Source organism: Panulirus ornatus, chromosome 32, assembly GCF_036320965.1.
Source record: "Panulirus ornatus isolate Po-2019 chromosome 32, ASM3632096v1, whole genome shotgun sequence".
NCBI classification, from domain to species: Eukaryota; Metazoa; Arthropoda; class Malacostraca; order Decapoda; family Palinuridae; genus Panulirus; species Panulirus ornatus.
In genome coordinates this window covers 26,095,159-26,119,867 of record NC_092255.1, presented here as the reverse complement: position 1 = coordinate 26,119,867, position 24,709 = coordinate 26,095,159, and the positions used below count along the sequence as shown (strand labels likewise).

Below are 24,709 nucleotides of genomic sequence, written 5' to 3'. Positions count from 1 at the left end.
AACTCAACAACCTATTTAGATTAAGTTTCTCAGGTCCATCTTATTGAAGAGACCTGCTGTACTCCTTCCCTGGGAGTTGGCAAAGGTCTTGAATTTGTTACAATCAGAGGATTTTTATGACAGTCCAGCATCTCAATGGCTGTTCATGAAGACATTTGTTTGTAATACCCCATGGTGCCTAGGGAAGAGTTAGAGAGGTACGTACCATATTAAGAATGAGTTTATCTCGTTTTTGATAACATGGCATGGGTTAAGATCAATTCTATCCTGGGTTTCTGTCAAAGAATAAAATGAGAGTTTCAAAGTACCCCAATTATGTTTGCTTCATGAAATATTGATACTGAAGACCATCATATATTATGACTGGTTAAAACTGGTTAAGACTTTCATTAGATTACCAGAGATTATTGAGGGTACACTTTTTTTTTTCCCCAGGCTCTTTGAAACCTCTTTCTGCAAGATTTTGTTTTGTCTTCTTTTAAGGATTAGAAGGCTGGATGTGTTGTTCCAACCTGGTCCATATTTCAGAACTCATGATGCGATTAACATGAGAGGTCTTTGGCATTTCTCTGATACCTTTGTGAAGCATTTTCGTACTTTAGATATAAAGGATCTATTCTGTGCCAATGGGCCTGCCATCTGTGCGGGAGATAATTACTTGTGGGTAACTGGGTAACCTGTGAGGTATGTTTTGTATTTTTCGAGGCATCCTGTTAAGTTTTTCTTTACCTTTCCACCTTCATGTTGGTATGTTCTCCAACTGCAGAACAGACTGATTCTGGAAAGGAAAGTGAGTATGAAGAATGAAAACCTGTCTCCCAGGAAAAGTGTTCTTTGAGCAAATTTTCCAGTTGTGTCTCCCATCTCTCCTTCCCTTTTTTGTGTAGATCTTTCCCTTACTGAAATTAATCACATCTAAAATTATTACTTTTCCTTGTCCTTTTTTTCCCTGCTTTCATTATTTCAATTAAGGCATGTCTTTGATGTTGACTTTTGTTTGTGACTGCAGCCTCTAAAAATAAAAGTCGTGTTCAGCCAGCAGTATGATGATGTTATTTCTGGTTGAGGACAGACTTGCAGGGAGTAGCACCACCATTTCTGAATGGATGGTTGGCTAAAGGTGAAGAGCTATTAGCCTTGAGAGAAGGCTAAGTGACATAAGATTCTAACCTCTGGGTATCATGAGATCTCTCATCTTATAAGGACATAACCCTAGAGGAGAATGGTTTTTCATTCTTCAAAATTCACTTTTTTGATCCAACTGACTTCTGATGGAAGGAATGAAAATATTGGGAAAACATTAACAATGATCATGTACGTAGGTTAACAAATCTACAAATCTTTTTTTTTAAAGGAAGTCAGAATATATAACATATGGATAATTATAAGTTTCTAGATGCAGTTTTTTTATATGTTTTGAAAAGGGCCAGAGTATATAATTCTTTGTAGATGCAGTTAATTGAAATTATTAGATACCTTTTTTGTCTGCAAAAATTTGCTGAATAAGCATTAGGTATTAGTGTTTTACAAATTTCACAGAATCATCCAACTAACTCATTTAAAGTTTGTTCCTATGCACACTAGGCCTTATATTTCAGGTTGAAAGAACCAGAAATTAGTGAAGAAATGGTTTACAATCTAGGAATTATGGTAGCAAGGAAAGTGGGTTCAGTGCCTTATGTTGTTTTCAGGGGTGGAATCTTGGTGGAACAAGGAACATATTCCATTACAATCCCTTCAGGAGGACAACAGCCACAGCAGAGTCAACAGCAGGTCATATATGCACCTCAACAGGTTAGTATGGTTTTTAAGAAAAGTTGTCTTGGATTTTTTTCCCTATTTTTTGTCCATGCAGCCTTGATGATGATAGCCCTTGGCTATTATTATTGTTTTTGTTATGATTATTTATTTTATTTTATTTATTATACTTAATTACTGTTTCCTGCATCAGTGAGGTAGTGCCGGGAAACAGACGGAAGAATGGCCCATCCACTCATACACACACACACACACACACACACATACACATATATATTTATTTTTTATTATACTTTGTCACTGTCTCCTGCGTTAGCAAGGTTGCACAAGGAAACAGACGAAAAAATGGCCCAACCCACTCATATACATACTTGTACATCTCAACATATACATATATATACACACACAGGCATATGTACACATATACATAATTCATACTGTCTGCCCTTATTCTTTCCTGTCGCTACCCCGCCACACATGAAAATACAACCCCCTCCCCCCGCATGTGCACGAGGCGGCGCTAGGAAAAGACAACAAAGGCCACATTTGTTCACACTCAGACATGTACATGTACATATACACATGTACATATTCATACCTGCTTGCCTTCTTCCATTCCTGTCTCTAACCCGCCACACAGGAAATAGCATTGTTACCCTCTTCTTTAGTGAGTTAGTGCCAGGAACAAACCACGAAAGGCCGCACCTCACATCCACTCTATAACTGTCATGAGTAATGCACCAAAGCCACAGCTCCTTTCCGGAACCTAGCCCCTCAGACATTTCCATGGTTTACCCCAGACACTTCACATGCCCTAGTTCAGTTCATTGACAGCACATCGACCTATGTATGCCACAGGGTTCCAGTTTACTCTCTCCCATTCATCCTTGCATCTCCAATCTGGTCTCCTCATTCTCCTTGTTCCCTTCCCTTCTGACATATATATCCACTTTGTCAACCTTTCCTCACTCATTCCCTCCATATGTCCAGACCATTTCATCACACCCTCTTCAGGTCTCTGAACCGTACTGTTTTTATCACACCTCTCTTGCCCTTTCATTTCTTACTTGATCAAATGATCTCTCACAACATACTGTCCTTGAACATTTCTTTTCCAGCACACCCACCATCATTCACACAGTCTTATTCTAAGCCCATTCCTTGCATCCATACAGTAATGTTGGGACTACTATGCCTTCAAACATACCCATTTTTGCTCTCCCACTTAACGATCTCTCTTTTCACATCTTCAGTGTCTCGAACCTTTCCCCCTCATCTTCCATGTAACTCATGTGTGCTTCCACGATTCTATTCATTGCCATGTCCTCTCCTAAATATCTAGAATGCTTCACATCCTATAATTTTTCTCTCTTCAGACTTGCATCCCAACTAACTTGTCCCTCAACCCTGTTCAACCTAATAACAATGCTCTTATTCATATCTACTCTCAACTTTCTTCTTTCACACACTTTTCCAATCTCATTCACGAACTACTGCAATTTCTCACTTGAATCAGCTACAAGTGCTGTATATATAAGTTTCAACCTATGACTGTCTCATTAGAGTGAATCCTAACTTTCGATAATCAGGATAATGTCGGAGATGTAGAAGCAGCCAAGCAAAGATAAGGTTTTCCTAGAACTGCTCATCCTCCACTTTACATACTCAGGTTATATATATATAAATATAGGGAGTGGGGGGTTGGCTGGAAATCCTCCCCTCCTGTTTTTAATTCTCCAAGAGAGGAACAGAGAAGGGGGGGCCATATGAGGATACTCCCTCTAAATTTTTTTTTCATACATATTCCCTATTTCCCATGTTAGTGAGGTAGCATTAAGAACGAGGACTGAGCCTTAAAGGGAATATCCTCTCTTGGCCCTGTCTCTATTTCCTCTTTTGGAAAATTAAAAAATGGAAGACGAGGATTTCCAGCCCCCACTCCCTCCCCTTTTAGTCACCTTCTACAACACGCAGGGAGTACGTGGGAAGTATTCTTTCTCCCCTTATCCCCAGGGAAGGAGTACAGATGACTGGGAGATTTATAAAAGAAAGTGGCAGGAGGTCAAGAGAAAGGTGCAAGGGTTGAAGAAGAGGGCAATTGAGAGTTTAGGTGAGAGAGCATCATTAAACTTTAGGGAGCATAAAAAGATGTCTTGGAAGGAGGTAAATAATATGCAAAGACAAGAGAACAAATCGAAACATCGGTGAAGGGGGCAAGTGGGGAAGTAATAACAGGTAGTGATAAAATTTGAAGGAGATTGAGTGAGTATTTTGAAGGTTTGTTGAATGTGTTTGATGATAGAGTGGCGGATATAGGGTGTTTTGGTCGGAGTGGTGTGCAAAGTGAGAGGGTCTGGGAGAATGGTTTGGTTAAGATAGTAGAAGTAGTGAAATGTTTGCAGGAGAAATTCAGCAAGGCGGTGGGTTTGGATGGTATTGCAGTAGAATTTATTAAGAAAGGGGGTAACTTGTGTTGTTGATTGGATGGTAAGGATATTGAATGTATGTGTGGTTCATGGTGAAGTGCCTGAGGATTGGCAGAATGCTTGTATAGTGCCATTGTACAAAGGCATAGTGGATAAAGGTGAGTGTTCGGACTGCAGAAGCATAAGTTTATTGAGTATTCCTGGGAAATTATGTGGGAGGGTATTGTTTGTGAGGGTGAAGGCATGTACAGAGCATCAGATTGGGGAAGAGCAGTGTGGTTTCAGAAGTGGTAGAGGATGTATAGATCAGGTATTTGCTTTGAAGTATGTGTGTGAGAAATACCTAGAAAAGCAGATGGATTTGTATGTAACTTTTATGGATCTGGAGAAGGCATGTATGATAAGGTTGATAGAGATGCTTTACGGAAGGCCTTAAGAGCATATGCTGTTGGAGGTAGGTTGATGGAAGCAATGAAAAGTTTTTACCAAGGATGTAAGGCATGTGTGCAAGTAGGAAGAGGAGAGTTATTGGTTCCCAGTGAATGTCAGTTTGCAGCAGGATTGTGTGATGTCCTCATGGTTGTTTAATTTGTTTATGGATAAGGTGGATGGGGAGGTAAATGCAAGAGTTTTGGAGAGAGAGGCAGTTATGCAGTCTTTGGGAATGAGAGGGCGTGGGAAGAGAGTCAGTTGTTCGCTGATGATACAGCACTGGTGGCTGATTTGAGTTAGAAACTGCAGAAGTATGTGACTAAATTTGGAAATGTGTGTGAAAGGAGAGAGTTAAGATTAAATGTGAAAAAGAGCAAGGTTATTAGGTTCAGTAGGGTTGAGGGACACGTTAATTGGGATTTAAGTTTGAATGGAGAAAGATTGGAGGAAGTAAAGTGTTTTAGATATCAGGGAGTGGGCTTAGCAGCGAATGGAACCGTGGAAGTGAGTTGTAGGGTGGGGGAAGGAGTGAAGGTTCTGTGAGTAATGAAGAATGTGTGGAAGGAGAGAACATTATCTCAGAGAGCAAAAATGGGTATATTTGAAGGAATAGGAGTTCCATCAATATTATTTGGTTGTATGGAGGAGGATGGATGTGTTGGAAATTAAATGTTTGAGGACATTATGTGGTGTGATTGAGTAAGTAATGAAAGGGTAAGTGAGATGTGTGGAAACAAAAAGTGTGGTAGAGAGAGCAGAAGAGGGTGTGTTGAAATGGTTTGGACATATGGAGAAAATGAGTGTGGAAAGGTTAACAGAGGATGTACATGTCAGAGGGGAAAGGAACGAGGAGAAGTGGGAGAACCAAATTGGAGGTGGAAGGATGGAATGAAAGAGATTTTGAGCAATTGTGTCCTGAACATACAGGAGGGTGAGAGACGTGCAAAGAATAGAGTGAATTGGAACGATGTGTTATACTGGGGTTGATACGCTGTCAGTGAACTGGACCAGGGCATGTGAAATGTCTGGGGTGAACCATGGAAAGGTCTTTAGGGCCTGGATGTGGATAGGGAGCTGTGGTTTTGTTGCATTACACATGTCAGCTAGAGACTGAGTGTGAAGGAATGTGGCCTTTTTTGTCTGTTTCCTTGGTGCTACCTTTCTGAAGAAGGGGGCAGCGATGCTATTTCTTATGGGGTGGGGTAGTAACAGGAACGGATGAAGGCAAGCATGTACATGTGTATATATGTATAACCTAACCTCCCATTGTATGCTTAAATATCCATTATTATCCAGCTCAATTTGACAGAGTTGAATTAGCATCATTCCAATCTATGTTCCTTAGGGAATTTTGTTTATGTAGTCCAGAGTTTATTGAATATGAGTTTGAGAAGATATATTCTATTGAATACAAGTTAAAGTGACCTAGATCTTTCATTGATGAATCTCTTAATTGTTAATAAGATATAAATCTTTTGTTTACAGACTGTATATGCAACATCACAGCCAGTGCAACAAAGGGTTGTGTACTCTCCACAGCAGCAGCAACAACAACAACAACAACAACAACCACCACCACCACAGCAACAACAGCCACAACAACCACAACAGCCACAACAACAACAGCAACAACCACAGCAGCAACAGGTGTATCAAGTTGGTCCACCTCACCCTCAACAGGTGAATGTTTATCCTGCCTCCTTGGTTATATTATGACAGAGGAATGTAATTGATATAGAATAAGGATCACAAGATGGGTTCATGAAGCAAAGTATTTTGTGTGTCAGGTTCATTTTGAAATGGATACCAACAAACAAAGAGGCAGAATGATTGGTCAAAATTTTTGATGGTGTCACCATTTTGGCCTGAGAAATTTGTGAATCTGAAATTTATTCAGCGCATTACTGTATTGTATGTACATTTCCCCACTTTCTTCTTAAGATGCTACATTTTTGATATTTGTCAAACATCGTGAGTGCTGGCCATTTTTTTAAGCATTATTCGGAGAGAGAGAGAGAATACCCACCCATGATGAGATGTACCCAAAATGGCAGTGCTAGCAGAAAGTGCTCGCCACTGTGTTTGTTTGAGGTACTAGGCTATTTTTCTTAGCTGTCTTTGGGATTACATGATTATCAGTACTTGTTCATGTGGAACTGATTTCTGCCAAAATGGCATGGCTGGTGTGAAGTTCTCACTGCACACGTTTTGCTTGGTGTACAAGACTATTCTTCGCATCTGTCAACTGCATTACTTAATTATTGTTTCTTTTAGATCATCTTGGAGAGATTTCAACTATATGTTGAGTTTTCTCATAGATATTTCTATAGTTGTTCCATATGTGTTTCTTGCTTCTCCTGGGATTACATTGTATAATCATTTTAGCTTTCTGTTTGGGATTTCATTATTTTTTCTTATTCATTTTTGGTATGTACCATGATATTCTTAAAGACTAAACACCTCTGTATCTTCCCTGTTTTGGAAAGCTTTCAGGTGTAACACATTTTCTTGTATACTGTTTATCCCCTACTTATGACCTATGTGATGTACAGCCATCTGTACATATGACTGGGAAAAAAATATAAATTTGAAAATATACTTAAATAAAGAAATTAAAGCTTGGTCTTACATCCACCAGTGCTCCATGGCTGCACGTGTATGATAGTGACTGTCAGACAATAACCTGATATTTTGTACATCACAGCATCACTCAGATCTTGATCTCAGTTGCCATTCAGTAAGTGTGCATTATTCAAGTGAATATAATGAATTTTCATGCTGCATTAAACCAATTTTGTATTAGACCCCAAAGAAGATGACGAGCAAGAGAAAAAACCCATCACATGTTGATAGAAATGGCAAGAAGCCAAGGAAGATGCTTGATTTGGAATTAAGATTGAAGGTAATCACCCGATATGAAGGAGGAAAAAGTTAATGTGATTGCACGTGTTCTACATGTGATGGTCTCTACAATTTTAAAGGACAGAAAAAAGTACGTGAAGCAGTGAAAGGTTAGGCAAGTATGAAGTCTACAATAATAACGAGCAACGACAAGGGCCTATCCACGAAATGGAAAAGTTGTTGATTCTGTGGATGGAAGATCAAATTAAAAAATGTGTACCACTAAGCTTCCTAACAAATCAGGCGAAGGCTAGAAGTCTTTTTGAGAGAAGGAGCGAGTGCGCAAGGATTACATTGAGAACGCTACAGTGAGTCATGATTGGTTGAAATGAATTAAAAGAAAATATAGCTTCCACAACATTTGAGTCACAGGTGAAGCAACAAGTGCTGCCGAAGGAGTTGCAGAAAAGTTAAAAAGTAAATCAGAGATTTTTGTAATAAACCACAGAGTGATCTAAAAAAAATGTCTTCATAAAACTGGTTAGACAAAAATGAGATAATCGTGATAAAGCTTGCAAAAATGTAAAATGAAAATGATGAAATATGAACTAAAGAATCTTAAAGAAAAGGTAAAAAGAACCTACAGAAGCTGGTTAATAAAAAAATAAGATCATGATATAAATTGAGTAGGATAAACGAATGCTGTACAGGTACATGAATTCTACTTGCCATGCTGACTTACGACCGACTATCATCCATTTTTAGATCCAACCGGTTGGTCTGAACAGAATTTGGAAGTATGTTGGGGATAGGTAGTACCTTCAATTTGCTGTCATATGTAGATTATCATTTAACTTTTTCTTCTCTCTAGGCCATAAAGTTGCAGTTCCTTCATCCTTTCTCAGTTGTCAATGCATTCCATCCACTCAAATGCTTCTGAATTCTCTCTGGTATGTTGGATTATAGTTGTTTCATTGGCAATCATACAAGAGAGAGAGAGATTACCTGCTTATCTACAAATACCTATTAATGAGATTGAGCCACAGTGGCAGGGCTTGCATGAAGTGTTTGCCTTACGTCTTGCTTGATGTACAAGACTTCATCTCATCTGCCACCTGTATTACATATTTATTGATTCTTGGTTCATCTGGGACTTATTTAAACTATATGACAGGTTTTCTTTTAAATGTTTCTGTAGTTGTTTCATACACGCTTCTTATTGCTCGCAGAAGTACATTGAATAATCTTTTTAAGTTTCCTGTCTAGGCAGACATATATATTTGTCTGATTTATTTTCAGTATGTTCCATGGTAGTCTTGAAGACTTAACAACTCTTAATCATTATGAGAGAGAGGAACTACAAGTAGCTATAATAAAATCTTACCAAAATTGTAGGGCCAGAGAGAGAGAGTATATATGACAAGATTTAGCCACAATGGCAGGGCAAGTGAGAAGTGCTTACCAGAGAGAGAGAGAGGTGGGGCAGTAGTGCTGAAGGTGTTTGCTGGAACATTTTGTTTTATTGATAAAAGATAAGGTAACCAGGTGTGTCTTGTGTTGCTTTTAAGATTGTATGAAAAGACTGAGGATGTTGATTCATCAGGTTTATCATGGTGAAAGTGTAAGTTGTAATTTGATATGAATGTGTTAAATGATGATATGTCCAAAAATAATGAGTTCATCTGTATTTAAGTTGAATTGGATGTTGAAATTTTTTTCTTTCTAGGTTGTGTTTGCTGGGAGTACACCAGTTAAGCAGCAGCAGCCACAGGCACAGCACCCACAACAAATCCTCTTACAGCAACAGCAGATAACTCATCAGCAATTACTGCAACAACAACAGTTTGTTTCAATGCAAAATCAGAGGGTTAATAGGTGGGCCATATGTATATCTTTTCTGTCTTTGTGCTTTTTGTAGCCTCCCTTCATCACACGATGTAAGTAGTAAATGGCAGGATGTTCTTCACTGTGAGTACACACTTATTTCCTCTGTGGTTTCAGCATCTTCACCCTGTGAGTCATCCACTTTGATGATTTGGTCTTCAACTGAGTTTGTGCATGATAGATTTATGGAACATTGTAGGATATTCGTTTGCCATGTTGACTTTTTTCTTCTGATTTGATGTTTACCAAAGCAAGGAAAACTTGTGTAATATATATATGTATATGAGTGGATGAGCCATTCTTTGTCTGTTTCCTGGGGCTATCTCGCTGACATGGGAAATGGTGATCAAGTATGAGAAATGTATTTATTTATTTTTATTTATTTGTTTTACTTTGTCGCTGTCTTCTGCATTAGCGAGGTAGTGCAAGGAAACAGACAAAAGAATGGCCCAACCCACCCACATACTCATGTATATACATATACGTATTCCCTGCGTATTGTAGAAGGCGACTAAAAGGGAAGGGAGCGGGGGGCTGGAAATCCTCCCTTCTCGTTTTTTTTTTTTTTTAACCCCCCCCCAAAAAAAAAGGAACAGAGAAGGGGGCCAGGTGAGGATATTCCTTCAAAGGCCCAGTCCTCTGTTCTTAATGCTACCTCGCTATCGTGGGAAATGGCGAATAGTATGAAAGAAAAAGAACATTATTATACATGTGATATAGATACACCTATACATATTCATACTTGCTGCTTTCATCCATTCCTATCGTTACCCCACCACACATGAAACAGCAGCAGCAGCACACACACACACACACACACACACACACACACACACACACACACACACACACACACACACACACACACCCCCCCCCCCGCATGTGCTTGAGGTACCGCTAGGAAAAACAACAAAGGTCACATTCGCTCACACTCAGTCTCTAGCTGTCATGCGTAATGCACTGAAACCACAGCTCCCTTTCCACATCCAGGCCCCACAAAACTTTCCTTGGTTTACCCCAGATGCTTCACATTCCCTGGTTCAATCCATTGACAGCATGTTGACCCTGGTATACCACATCGTTCCAATTCACTCTATTCCTGGCACGCCTTTCACCCTCCTGTATGTTCAGGCCCCTAGTCGCTCATAATCTTTTTCACTCCATCCTTTCACCTCCAATTTGGTCTCCCACTTCTCCTCATTCCCTCCACCTCTGGCTCATATATTCTCTTTGTCAGTCTTTCCTCACTCATTCTCTCCCTGTGACCAAACCATTTCAATACCCCCTCTTCTGCTCTCTCAGCCACACTCTTTTTATTACCACACATCTCTCTTACCCTTTCATTACTCACTTGATCAAACCACCTCACACATATTGTCCTCATACATTTCATTTCCAACACATCCTCCCTCCCTCCTCCACACAACCGTCACACCTTTTACCCTCTTCTATGAACGTTCAGGCCCTAATCGCTCATAATCTTCTTCACTCCATCCTTCCGCCTCCAATTTGGTCTCCCATTTCTCGTTTCCTCCACCTCTGGCACATATATTCTCTTTGTCAGTCTTTCCTCACTCATTCTCTCCATGTGACCAAACCATTTCAGTCACCCTCTTCTGCTCTCTCAACCACACCCTTTTTATTACCACACATCTCTCTTACCCTTTCATTACTTACTCGATCAAGCCACCTCACACCACATATTGTTCTCAAACATTTCATTTTCAACACATCCTCCCTCCTCTGCACAACCTTATCTATAACCTGTGCCTCGCAACCTTATAATATTATTGGAACTACTATTCCTTCAGACATGCCCATTTTTGCTCTCCAAGATAACTTTCTCTTTCCACACATTACTCATAGCTCTCAGAACCTTTGACCCCTCCCCCAACCCTGTGACTTGCTTCCATGTCTGTGGTTCCACTCGTTGCTAAGTCTACTCCCTGATTTAGATATCACCTCACGTCCTCCAATTTTTCTCCATTCAAACTTAAATCCCAGTTAACTTGTCCCTCAATCCCACTGAACCTAATTTGAAGGTGAAATCACCATTCAGTAGTTCATGAATTGTATTTAACATGTAATTTTTTTTTATACACATGGCATGACATGTTTCGTGGAGACAGTCCACCTCATCAGGTGCCAGTACTTAACAAAGTTCTTTAAATCCCAACATGCTTTGTGGAGACAGTCCACTTCATCAGGTGCCAGTACTTAACAAAGTTCTTTAAATCCCAACATCACACTCGAGTACTGCCATCCAGCACCACTTGGTACAGACCAATCACTGTCTGCTTTGTTTGGAAGTAACCATTGAAAGGGAGCGTGATTAAGGGGGTCATGTTGTGGGGGTTAACCTGTGTAGCTGAGTGTGTCTTGAACAACTTTTTTATGTTTTCATTTTTTGTCAGTTCTCTCATGATGATTTGGTTCATGCTTAGGTAGGCTTTATAGTTGCCTGGGGACACATTAAAGTTCTTAGTATTAGTAATTAAGACAGATTCAATGATGTTGCATTTGGCATAATCAGTAGAGGGGTATAGAATGATAGGATTTTCAAGATCTATGGGTTGATCATTTCCTTGAGAGTATTTAGCGATTACATTTTTGTGGTCATCACCATTCAAAGTCACACCTCAAAAACTTTTCCCTATACCCTGCTGAACCTTGCTTTCATGTGCATTTACTTATAACCTCATCCCTTTACTTACTCTCTGAGCCTCAGACACCAGCTTCTGCAGTTTCACACTTAAATCTCCCACCAGCAAGCAATAACTGACTTGCTTCCCAGGTCACCTCAGCCTCTGCAGATTGCATATTCCTCCCTCCAAGACCCTTGTCATTTACCTCTGCCACCACCTCATCCTTAAACTAATTATAAGAAGTCATGGTGACATCACAGACCCACCCTCACTTGAAACCATTCGCTTGCCTCTTTGTCTACTTGCACACACATTTTCCTGTCATGATAAAAACTCCTCACTACGTTTTTCTCCCACACTGAATATTCATAAAATCTTCCACAAGGCATCTCTTTCAACCATGTCATATGCTTTCTCTAGATCCATAAATGCTACATACAGATCATTCTGTTTCTTGAAGTATTTCTCATGTGCACTCTCCAAATCAAACACCTAATCCACACATCGTCTACCCCTTCTGAAATCGCAATGTTCCTCCCTAATCTGATGCTCTGTACATACCTTCACACTCAGTCACCTCTGTCCTACACAATGCACCAAGTTTGCTCTACCTTTAGGTTGTGGCACTGTGCATGCATTCCATTAGTCCTGTGGAACCTTACCATGATCCATACTTACATTGAAAAAACTAAGAAATCTCAACATAGTTACCCTCCTTTCTTAAGAAATTCAACTGAAGTATCATCCGTCCCAGTCAGCTTGCCTGCCACATTTCATTTCTTGGAAGGCTTTTACTGCCTTCTTCACCAAACCTCTTTCCACGACTCTCAATTTGCATACCCCCCAACCTGAACACAACGTATCCGACGCCCGATCATCAAACACATTCCACAATCATTTGAAATTCTCATTCTGTCATCTCCTCACTTCATTACTACTGTTACCCGATTTCTCCCCCCTTCAAATGTTCCCACTTGTTCTCTTGTTTTTCTCAAACTATTAACCTTTTTTCTGAACATTTTGTTCACCTTGAAGTTTACTGATAATTATTTACCTTATAATCCTATTTGCTTTTTAGACTCCTGCACCTTCCTCTTGACCTCTTTCTCTTGTACATCCCTTAGTCATTTGCACTCTAATCTTGAAAGTACATGCATCCTCGACAGTACATGCAACAGATGGTTTGTGTTTTTACAGCTTGTTAGATTACTGATTTCATGAAAGTCAGTAAACAGCCTGTTTGTGGTCTTAGAAGAAATCAGAAAAACAAAGCCTAGCTTGAAGAGAGATTGCAAAATTTGACTACATTATGACTGCAAAGGCTTTGATAACACCAGTCATGGACTTGAAACTAAAAGTTTGTCAAATCTGTCAGTAAACGAATTTTGCTTAAGTGTATTATAGATTATGTTATATAATTCTTTTTCAGGACTCAGCTAACACAAGAACAGTTGAGACAACAGCAGCAACAGCAACAACAACAGCAGCAGGTACAGCAAAAGTCTTATCATCTTCAGCTGCAGCAGCAACAGACCCAACAACAGGTACAGCAGTTGCCCTTGCAGCAACAACAGCTAGTTCAACAAGGAGCAGCACCGCTTCGGCAACAGCTTGTGCTACAGCAGCAACAGCTTGTGCAGCAACAGCCTCAGCTTCAACAACAGCAGATACTTCAAGCTGGGCAACAATCATCCCCTCAACAGATTACATACATAGAGCATGTATAATGGCTACTCTTTTTGTGCATTTGTCGATTATTGGTGTTTACTAGTAACCAAGGGAAAATTTTCACTCATACTTTCCTGATGGTCTTTTTTTAATTTATTTCTTTTTTTCGGTTTAGCCTCCTGTAGTGATTTTTTTTCTTGTAATTTAGTTAGTGCATGAGACATTGCATTAGAGTCTTAGATATTTGGCAAATATAATACTTTCTCAAAGCTTCTCTATTATCTCTCTTCATTCTATCTATCTCTCATTCATATCTTTCACCATTAATTCTATTTTTCCAAGTTTTCATGAGATGAGTCAGGTTGGTTAGCATGGTAGCAAGTCTATCCTCTTGTCAGACTGGGGCTGGGAAGCCTAGCTATTTGAATATTCCATACAAAGTTTGCCTATGGCCTCAAATGAAAATGGTGTGCCCCCTGCAACTTGTAACCTCACATTAGTTTAAGTGAGTTGAATGTGAGGGGGTTAGATAATGAATTGAAGTTTTCCTTTTTTCATACGTGATTGCCGTTTCTTGCATTTTTAAGGTAGTTCCAGGAACAGACAAAGAAAGGCCACATTCACGCACATCCATTTTCTAGCTGTCATGTGTAATGCACCAAAACCACAACTCCCTGTTCACAACTAGGCTCCACAGACCTTTCCATGGTTTCCTGTGGCTGCTTTTTATGCCCTTGTTCAGTCCATTGACAACACTTTGACCCCTCTATATTCACCTTTCTCCATGTTCAGGCCCTGATATCAAAATCTTTTTCATTTCATCTTTCATTCTCCATTTTGATCTTCCACTTCTTGTTCCCCCTACTTCTGATAAATAAATCCTCTATGTCAACTGCTCCTCACTAATTCTTTTTGCATGTCCAAACCATTTCAGCACACCCTCTTCAGCTCTCTCAGCCACATTCTTTTCCCCAAGTAAGGGATCATAATTCCTTACAGAATACTCCACCCCAGTATGAAGTGCCTTGAATTGTTCAAGAAAATACCCCAAAAAGTAGTATGTTTGGAGTTAGAGGGTGTTAAATGGATGGGGAAGGGCCAGGGCTGGCAGCATGGATGTTCCTTATTTGTGTAAGTATATGATAGTTCAGGTTTTTCTAGGTGTGATTTCATTCTACATATACCTAATCACATGACACCCTTTATGGTTTTTTGCATGTATGATATCACACTTCCCTCATGTATCATATGCATATTTTTTTTGCTTATACTTATTACATGACAACTAGAGACTGAGTGTGAACGAATGGGGCCTTTGTTGTCTTTTCCTAGCACTACCTCGCACACATGAGGGGGAAGGGGGTTGTTATTACATGTGTGGCTGGGTGGCGATGGGAATGAATAAAGGCAGACAGTATGAATTATGTACATGTGTATATCCCTGGGGATAGGGGAGAAAGAATACTTCCCACGTATTCCCTGCGTGTCGTAGAAGGCGACTAAAAGGGAAGGGAGCGGGGGGCTGGAAATCCTCCCCTCTCGTTTTTTTTTTAATTTTCCAAAAGAAAGGACAGAGAAGGGGGCCATTTGAGGATATTCCCTCAAAGGTCCAGTCCTTTGTTCTTAACGCAACCTCGCTAATGCGGGAAATGGCGAATAGTATGAAAGAAAGAAAAGTATATATGTATATGTCTGTGTGTGTATATACATGTATACGTTAAGATGTATAGGTATGTATATTTGCGTGTGTGGACGTCTATGTATATACATGTGTATGTGGGTATGCAGACCCTCCAAGTGTATGGGCATGCAGACCCTCCAAGTGTAAGGGCATTGCAGACCCTCCAAGTGTAAGGGCATTGCAGACCCTCCGAGCCTCGATGACAAGGAGTGCCATTCTTTCGTCTGTTTCCTTGCGCTACCTCGCTAACGTGGGAGACAGCGACAAAGCAAAATAAATAGATAAATAAATACTTATTTTTATATTATGTTATTTAGGGTGTGAGTTTGAATGGAGAAAACTTGGAAGAAGTGAAGTGTTTTAGATACCTGAGAATGGACATGGCAGTGAATGTAACCATTGAAGTGGAAGCGAGTCATAGGGTAGGTGAGAGGGTAAAGGTTCTGGAAGCGCTGAAGAATGTGTAGAGAGAACAATACCTGGGAGGGCAAAAATAGTTTTGTTTGAATGTATAGCAGTCCCAACAATACTACAAGAATGCAAGATATGGGCTATAGATAAGGCTGTGCAGAAGAGGGTGGATGTATTGGAGATTGAATGTTTTAAGGACTATTTAGTATGTGACTTAATCAGGTAAGCAATGAAAGGATGTAAGAGAAGTGTGGTAATAAGATGTGGTAGGGAGAGCTGAAGAGGGTGTGCTTAAACGGTTTTGACACATGGAGAGAATGAGCGAGGAAGGTTGACAAAGATGATATATGTGTCAGAAGTGGAGGGAACATGGAGAATGGGGAGATCAAATTGGAAATGCAGGAGGGTGAAAGGCATGCATGGAGTAGTATGAATTGGAATGATGTGGTATACTGAGGTTGATGTGCCGTTCAGTGGACTGAACCAGGGTATATGTGAAACATCCAAGGTAAACCATGGAAAGGTCTGTGGGACCTGGATGTGGATAGGGAGCTTAGATTTTGGTGCATTACTCATGACTGCGCGTCTCTATAGATGTGAGTGGATGTGGCCTTTCTTCGTCTTTCCTGGCGCTACCTTTCCTTCACTCTCTGTTCTGACAGTATTATAGCTGTCTCTCCTATTGACAAAAGTAACTCTTTTGTTCCTTTTTCTCCTCTAACTCCACCTGGGATGACTCTTAACATTCCTTCACCCCCTGATGTACTTCGTACTAATCCTATGCCTCTTCCTGTGATGTCTTTTCACATTGTCTGAAAAGTGCCTCTCTCTTAGGACATAAGCAAGGCTTATGGTTTTGGTGGCATCCATACCCATGTACTGAAGGAGTGTGCTTCTGAACTTGCACTAGTGCTTGCTCATCTGTTCCATTCCTCATTAAAATCTAGAACTTTTCTTCCTGGAAGCATGCTATGACACAATCATTACTAAGAAGGGAGACTGTTCTGACCTCTCCAGCTATTGTCATATTGCTTTACCATCTACCATTTCCAAAGGCTTTGAGTCCTTACTCAACTCCAGTATCCATAGACACCTTGAATCTCCCAGTCTTCTCTTGGGTCACCAGAATGGCTTCTGTAAGACAAGATCCATTGATTTTCTTTCCTATCTTACTAATGTCTGATCATCTTACCTGAAAGATTTTGGTGTCTTTTGTAGTTGCCCTTGACATATCCAAGGCTTTAGACAGGGTGTAGCAACAGGGTTTTGCCTCTGAGCTCCCCTCTTTTGGCTTCCCTCCCTTACTGTGCTCCCTCATATTTAGCTTTCTCTTTTGCTGATCTGTCTCTGTGGTTGTTGGTGGACCAGCCTCCCCCTCCTTTCTCCACTCACAATGATGTTCATCAAGGTTCTTTTCTGCCCCACTTCACTCTTTCTCATTTTTATCTCCTTTTTATCAGTGATATCATCTCTTCCATAGATAACTAAGTGCCCTCATACACTGATGACTCAAGACTGCATTTATCCATGACCTTCAATTCTGATCCTTCTTCTCTCACTTGATCTGCATCATTACTCCTCAATAAACTGAGAATTGGACAAGATATATCAGTGGGATAGATAAAATCTAGTTATGTTTAATGCCTCCAAGACCTAGTTTCTGCCCATATCATTTTTGAAAACTCCTCACAATTTTTGTCTCCCTTGACAGTTCAGTAATTCCACCTCTTGCCTTGCTGAACATCTTTGGTATTGTTGTAACATCCATTCTTTCTTAGAAACCCCACATTATGGAAATAGCTAAGTCTGTCTCTAAGAAACTGTGAGTCCTGTTTTGACGTCGAAATTTCTATACTTCTGAACAGTTGCTCCGTTTATACGAAGGATTGATTCGTCCTTGTATGGAGTACTGCTCTTACATCTTGGATGGTTCTATCTCTGCTTTCTTACTTAACATAGTTGAGTTGAAAGCAATCTGACTTATAAACTCTCCCAAGCTAACTTCGAAGCTTGACCTGCAAGCCTCACACCGTAATGTTGGTTCACTTTCCCTCTTCTATAGGTGTTACTTTGGTTTTTGCTCCTGAGAGGTGTTTGCCTGTGTCCAAGGGTGGGCCACTTTATTAAATCTATCTTCCCCTACACCTCTAAGATTTGGAACTCTACCTTCTCATGTCTTTCCTTATAACTGTGACCTGGCACATTTTAAAAGATGGAAGTTTTTCACTTCCTCCAAAATTCTTAAATACTTTCATTGTCTCTTTTTTTCCCCTTTTATATCCTTTCTATATTTCACTTAAGGTCTAGCCTTTATATCAACTTTTGTCTGTGACCAAAGCTTCCAAAAAAAAATCCTTCATTCTTGGAAATTTAGTGGGATTTTGATCCCCTTCTAAGCAGATACTCTCTTACATGCTCACAGAACTTTACTTAAGGTTGTTGAACCTGTACAGCCTATGCATTTTACCTTTGAATATAATGAGGTGGTTGATATGATTCTGGAAGCAATCCATAGACATAAATTTATAGCCCTGCCGGAGGAGGAGTCAGGGCCTTTCACCATCTTAATTGATCATTATTTTGTTAACTTTGGTTTTTACTCATTAGAGTAAATGTACTTTTTTCTCTTGATTTCTTGCATGTGCTTTATAGCAATAGTGTTGAGCATACATTGCATAGTGTCTTTCACAGTTTTTTTTTTTAAATCTAAGTCCTTAACAGTGGTCTTGTGCTTAGTTTTCTTTGCATGCCTTAAGAAGGCTGAGGAGAATATTTGTCAGATAGATGAATTTAATTTTGTGGAAAAAAATATAATGAAATAATATAATTGATATTGTTTATTATACTTAGTCGCTGTCTCCTGTGTTAGTAAGGTAGCGGAAGGAAACAGACAAAAGAATGGCCCAACCCACCCATATACACATGCATGTACATAAACGTCCACACCACACACACACACACACACACACACACACACACACACACTGCGTGTGTGAGGTAGCGCTAGGGAAAGGCAACAAAGGCCACATTCGTTCACACTCATTCTCTAGCTGTAATATGTAATACACTGAAACCACAGCTCCCTATCCACATCCAGGCGACACAAAACTTTCCATGATTTACCCCAGACTCTTCACAAGCCCTGGTTCAATCCATTGACAGCACGTTGGCCCCAGTATACCACATTATTCCAATTCATTATGCAGGAGACAGCAACTAAGTATAATAAAAGAATATGAATGTGTATCCCTGGGGATAGGAAGGAAGACTACCTCCTACGTATTCCATGTGTGTCGTGAAAGGCGACTAGAAGGGGAGGGAGTGGGGGGCTGGAAATCCTCCCCTCCAGTTTTTACTTTTCCAAAAGGAGCAGAGAAGGGGGGCTAAGCGAGGATTTTCCCTCTTAGGGTCAAACCTCTGCTCTTAATGCTACCTTGCTAATGCAGGAAATGCTCTTATTCACATTTACTCTCAGCTTTCTTCTTTCACACACTTTACCAAACTCAGTCACCAGCTTCTGCAGTTTCTCACACGAATCAGCCATCAGCGCTGTATCATCAGCGAACAACAACTGACTCCCTTCCCAAGCTCTCTCATCCACAACAGACTCCATACTTGCCCCTCTTTCCAAAACTCTTGCATTCACCTCCCAAACAACCCCATCCATAAACAAATTAAACAACCATAGAGACATCACACACCCCTGGCGCAAACCTACATTTACTGAGAGCCAGTCACTTTCCTCTCTTCCTACGTGTACACATGCCTTACGCCCTCGATAAAAACTTTTCACTGCTTCTAACAACTTGCCTCCCACACCATGTACTCTTAATACCTTCCACAGAGCATCTCTATCAACTCTATCATATGCCTTCTCCAGATCCCTAAATGCTACATACAAATCCATTTGCTTTTCTAAGTTTTTCTCGCATACATTCTTCATAGCAAACACCTGATCCACACATCCTCTACCAATCTGAAACCACACTGCTCTTCCCCAATCTGATGCTCTGAACATGCCTTCACCCTCTCAATCAATACCCTCCCATATAATTTCCCAGGAATACTCAACAAACTTATACCTCTGTAATTTGAGCACTCACTCTTATCCCCTTTGCCTTTGTACAGTGGCACTATGCAAGCATTCCGCCAATCCTCAGGCACCTCACCATGAGTCATACATAAATTGAATAACCTTACCAACCATGGAAAGTTTTGTGGGGCCTGGATGTAGAAAGGGAGCTGTGGTTTCGGTGCATTATACATGACAGCTAGAGACTGAGTGTGAACTAATGTGGCCCTTATCTTTTCCTAGTGCTACCTCGCGCACATGCGGGAGGAGGGGGTTTTCATTTCATGTGTGGCGGGATGGTGACGGGAATGAATAAGGGCAGACAGTATGAATTATGTACATGTGTATATATGTATAAGTCTGTGTTTGTATATATATGTATATGTTGAGATGTATAGGTATGTATATGTGCGTGTGTGGACGTGTATGCATACACATGTGTTTGTGGGTGGGTTGGGCCATTCTTTCATCTGTTTCCTAGCGCTTCCCCGCTAATGCAGGAGACAGCGACAAAGTATGATAAGTAAATAAATGAATATATATGGAGACTCCACATAACTTCTTTTTATGTAGTATATGCTTGATTAGAATTTCTTGTGCATAATTGCATTAGATTTTTCCTTTTCTTTTTTCAGAGAGTAGAGGATGAAAAGGGTTATACACACATAGTACGAACACCAGTCAATGTTAGCAGTGTACGTACCCGCTCTCCAGCACAGGTGGGTGGACAGCCAGCACTCACTCAGTCTACACCATTATTACCATCACACACTGCTCCCCATGTACCTCCTGTGTTGACTGGAGCACCATTGCGTGCATCTAACCCACAAACTACAACATCTGTAGCCTCACCTAGAACTCAAGGACCAAGACTACAGCGTAACAATCTTGTGCAAAGATTTGCCACTCCTGCACTTCAGCAGCAGCAGCAGCTGCAACAGCAACAACAGCAGCAGCAGCAGCAGCAGCAGGATGAACAGCAGCCATCGTATCAAGACCAGTATCTAAAGCAGCTTGAAAATAGACTACATACCCAACAAAAGGGTAGTGGCCGTGGCAAGGTAAACAAACCCAATACTGCACAACAGCGTAGGATGCTCTCACAGCAACTTGGCAACCAGCACCAACAACAGAAACAACAGGTGACTTGGTATTTATGAAATTTCTTATACGTCAACTGAAATGGGATTAATATGTTTTCTTAGTATAAGGGGTAAGGTGCAAGGCAACATGGTGCAAGGGTGGAATGAGTTGAAAAGAAGAAAAGTTGAAAGAAACAGAGAGGATGTATAAAATCCTCTTGTCCCTTCATCATTGTTCCCGTTTGTTAACTTCCTTTCAAAACATCTTATTCTTTCTGAGGTGTACTGATACTTGGTCACCCCAACTCTCATTTGCCCTTTTTTTTCATCATTCATTATTACTATTGATTTTTACTCATACTTGTGGACCCAAACCCTCATTTGCCTTCTATTTCATTAATTTTTATTATTAATTTTTATATTATATTTTTTCTTACTTCATTCCCATTTCCTGTGTTAGTGAAGTAGTGCCAGGATAAGACGAAGAAGGGCCACATACGCTCATACCCATTCTCTTTGTCGTGATCAATGCACCAAAACCACAGCTCACAGTACTCAACCAGGCCCCATACACCTTTCCATGGTTTGCCCAGGATGCTTCACAGGCCCTGGTTCACACAATTGACAGTAAGTCGACCACTGTATACCACATTGTTTCAGTTCACTCTATCCCATGCATGCCTTTCACCCCCATTATGTTCAGACCCCAATCGCTCAAAATCTTTTTCACTCCAGCCATACATCTTCAATTTGTCACCCTATTCTCCTTGTCCCCCCCTTTTTTTTTCTTCATGTATATTCGCCATTTCCCATACTAGCGAGGTAGATTTAAGAACAGAGGACTGAGCCTAGGAAAGAAAAGGCTCGCCTTGCTCCCTTCTCTGCTCGTTCTTTTGGAAAAGTAAAAAATTGCCTTGGAGGATTTCCTGCCCCCTGCTCCCTACCCTTTTAGTCGCCTTTTATGACATGCAGGGATTACTTGGGAAGTATTCTTTCTCCCCTGTCCCCAGGGATAAACTTACAAATATATATTCCTTTTTGTCAACCTTTCCTCACTCACAGACTCCATATGTCCTAACCATTAAAGCTATTATTATTATTTTTGTTATCATACTTAATCGCTGTTTCCCGCGTCAGCGAGGTAGCACCAGGAAACAGACGAAGAAAGGGCCCATCCACTCGTATACACACTCATATATAACTGTCATGTGTAATGCACCAAAACCACAGCTCTCTATCCACAGATAGGCCTCATAGACCTTTCCATGGTTTTATCTATTATTGTTACCAGAATTCCCTGAGTTACAAATGTCTAACATACAAACATCTATACTCATGAATGAGCCTTGAGAATTAATGCATAATTTCCCCATCCATCATATGAACAAGCGATATGTTATATTTATTATCCATGGAACTACCATGTATACTCTAGTAACCAGCAATCTCAAGTAGCCATCGACCCAATAATTTTGGTGAAAATATCCTTCACTTAATTATCATATCTCTCATAATAGTAAACCTCAGTTTTTTGAGGCCCAAGAATGCTGAAGTGACTGAGAGAGAGAGACTTGCTGATTAAATGTTAGAACTCATGCACTGCAAGAATAAAGAAATTACAATTGTAAGCAAATTATAGCTGTTGATACATTTACCTACAGGATGTCATGACCCATATCCTGGAATTATCATAGGAGTTGACAAGCGTCATTCAGCGGAACTTAATGCATGATGTAATAATAGATAAAATGCTTATTTGTGTTACTGATATGAATGAAATAGCGACCATATATTAACTGCATATAGTTGAAATGTAACAATATCCTGAACTGTATGGGAAAGTGTTGTTGGTAAACAAATTGTTACATTGTCAGCTGGTGGTTCCACTGGTGCCAGGTCATCAACCAGAACCTCAAAATTTTTATCACAGATACTTAAGGGTTCCAATTTCATCACAGTGTGACTTGTTAGAGAAACATGATACAGGCATTGAACAGGAGCTGAAATACAGAAGTACTGAGGCAGAACTTACTGTCTGTGGAGCAGTGTGTTTCACCTTTGCTTCCTCCCAAGAACTACTGCTTCATCTATAGAAACACTGCTTCCTCCTCAGCCACAGGCCTGTTGTTTTCCTTAGGTACATTTCTTTGTTGATAAATTAAATATGCATTGTTTCAGTAACATAACAGTAAAATTATTGGTAAGCTTTTGAAGATACGTAGGCTGTCTTTTGTCATCACTATCATAACCACTTCTTTCACCACATCACTTATTCATTATAGGTGGATGGAACATGTTTACTCACCATATTACTCATACATTATGGTACATGTTCACTCACCCCATAACTCATGCATTATCGTTCATCACACACACAATGGCTGTCTGGGATGTGATGTGTTTCACCTTCACTTCCTGCTAAAGAACTTTTTTCCCTCAAAGAAGGATCACTGCTAACTACCTAGCTTTAGGCCTGTTGTTTCTCTGTGCTGACTGATTTATTTTCTTAATTTTGACCCTACTAGTAACCCTCATTACGCCCAAGAATTTCATAAGAGATGCAGCCGTTGCTGGTGCACTTTGGGAAGTACTAAAGCCAAACCATGAGGGTTAGTGAGATGTAGATGTAATAAGGGCAAAGACTCCATCGCAGATTGGGTGTTTGTTAGGCATTAACTTTTATGATAGGGATGACCCTCAAGGATAAGGTATGAATTCTTGAACATGGAAGGGGATTTTCACCTGTGCAGTCCACCATAATTGCTGAAGAGAAGCATTGTCATTACTGGGATAAAGCGATATATGACTGTGTGACCAGCGCTAATGCCATATTCCTGTTATCCTTAAGCTTGTTAAAGAGAAAATTAAAGTCTGTAACAGACTTAAGGGCTAAGTTTGGTGACGAGTTTTTTTTTTTTTTTTTTCCATTCAGGAATATACTTTGATTGTCTGCAAATTTTCAATGCAGTATTTCTGTATATTTTCAGACTTACAGACAATGCAATTGAAGACAGGGTCCAGGAATAGAATCTTTTGATAAGTTGGAGACTCAGTGGAATATAACCCTAAGACTCCTCCAGAGATTCCTGCAGCTTTAAGGCTGCATAACAATTATCAGCAGGGAATTGATAGACTCCTTTGGAGTAAGAAGTTCTTCATTGAGATTGTACTTAGATGGGACAACCTTGCTGAAGGTGACTTTACTCTTTTTGCTTAACCATAGGCAGACAGAATCTAGTGATGCATTTACATATATATTCAGCCTTGGTAATTGCTTTCAGAGTGGTAGTCTTTGAAATATGCACCTGTAGTGACTAAGACACTTAACTGTCATATAAATGTGATACTAGTAGTAATGAGGGATTTTAAAAACACCGGGAACTTAGATCTGCTACGGTGATTCTGCCGCTAGTTATACAAGTCATCATGTGAAGAATCCTGCTATTTAAGGTAAACTGAGTTCTGTATAGATATTTAAACCTTGGTGCACTGCACTGATCTTTGCCAGCCTGCAGCAATTTAATTTAGCTGTGTACTTGGCAACTCCAGCGTGATCCACTCTCTAACTTAATTCTCCTTGCTTGGAGATTGAGTCTTCCTGTAATAATATATTCAGAATTACTCTTCTTGGTCTTTTTACCTATATAAATAAGATGGTTGATTGTTTTTGTTATTGGAATCAAATATGATCTACTATGCTTACACTATGTATTAAGGTGTAGGCCTGAGTAGGAGAGAATGTCTCTTTTATCTGCTATATCTAGGTTGTTTGAGCATTTATGATATTTTTGTATTCTTGTTGGATTTAG

The 24,709-nt window shown here is 40.0% G+C and overlaps 1 protein-coding gene across 8 annotated transcripts in view; it reads left to right on the top strand.

Moving 5' to 3' along the window:
- Positions 1-24,709, top strand: part of LOC139759207 (uncharacterized) — a 104,122-nt gene that overhangs the window by 7,493 nt on the left and 71,920 nt on the right. For 6 of the 8 annotated variants that reach the window (XM_071681277.1, XM_071681280.1, XM_071681282.1 and 3 more), the window contains 5 exons: positions 1,692-1,794; positions 6,102-6,296; positions 9,184-9,332; positions 13,416-13,707; positions 20,454-20,960. In XM_071681277.1, coding sequence (XP_071537378.1) covers positions 1,692-1,794; positions 6,102-6,296; positions 9,184-9,332; positions 13,416-13,707; positions 20,454-20,960 — 1,246 coding nt within the window. The remainder of the gene's footprint in view (positions 1-1,691; positions 1,795-6,101; positions 6,297-9,183; positions 9,333-13,415; positions 13,708-20,453; positions 20,961-24,709) is intronic. The other 2 variants (XM_071681283.1, XM_071681284.1) reach the window with 1 other exon arrangement.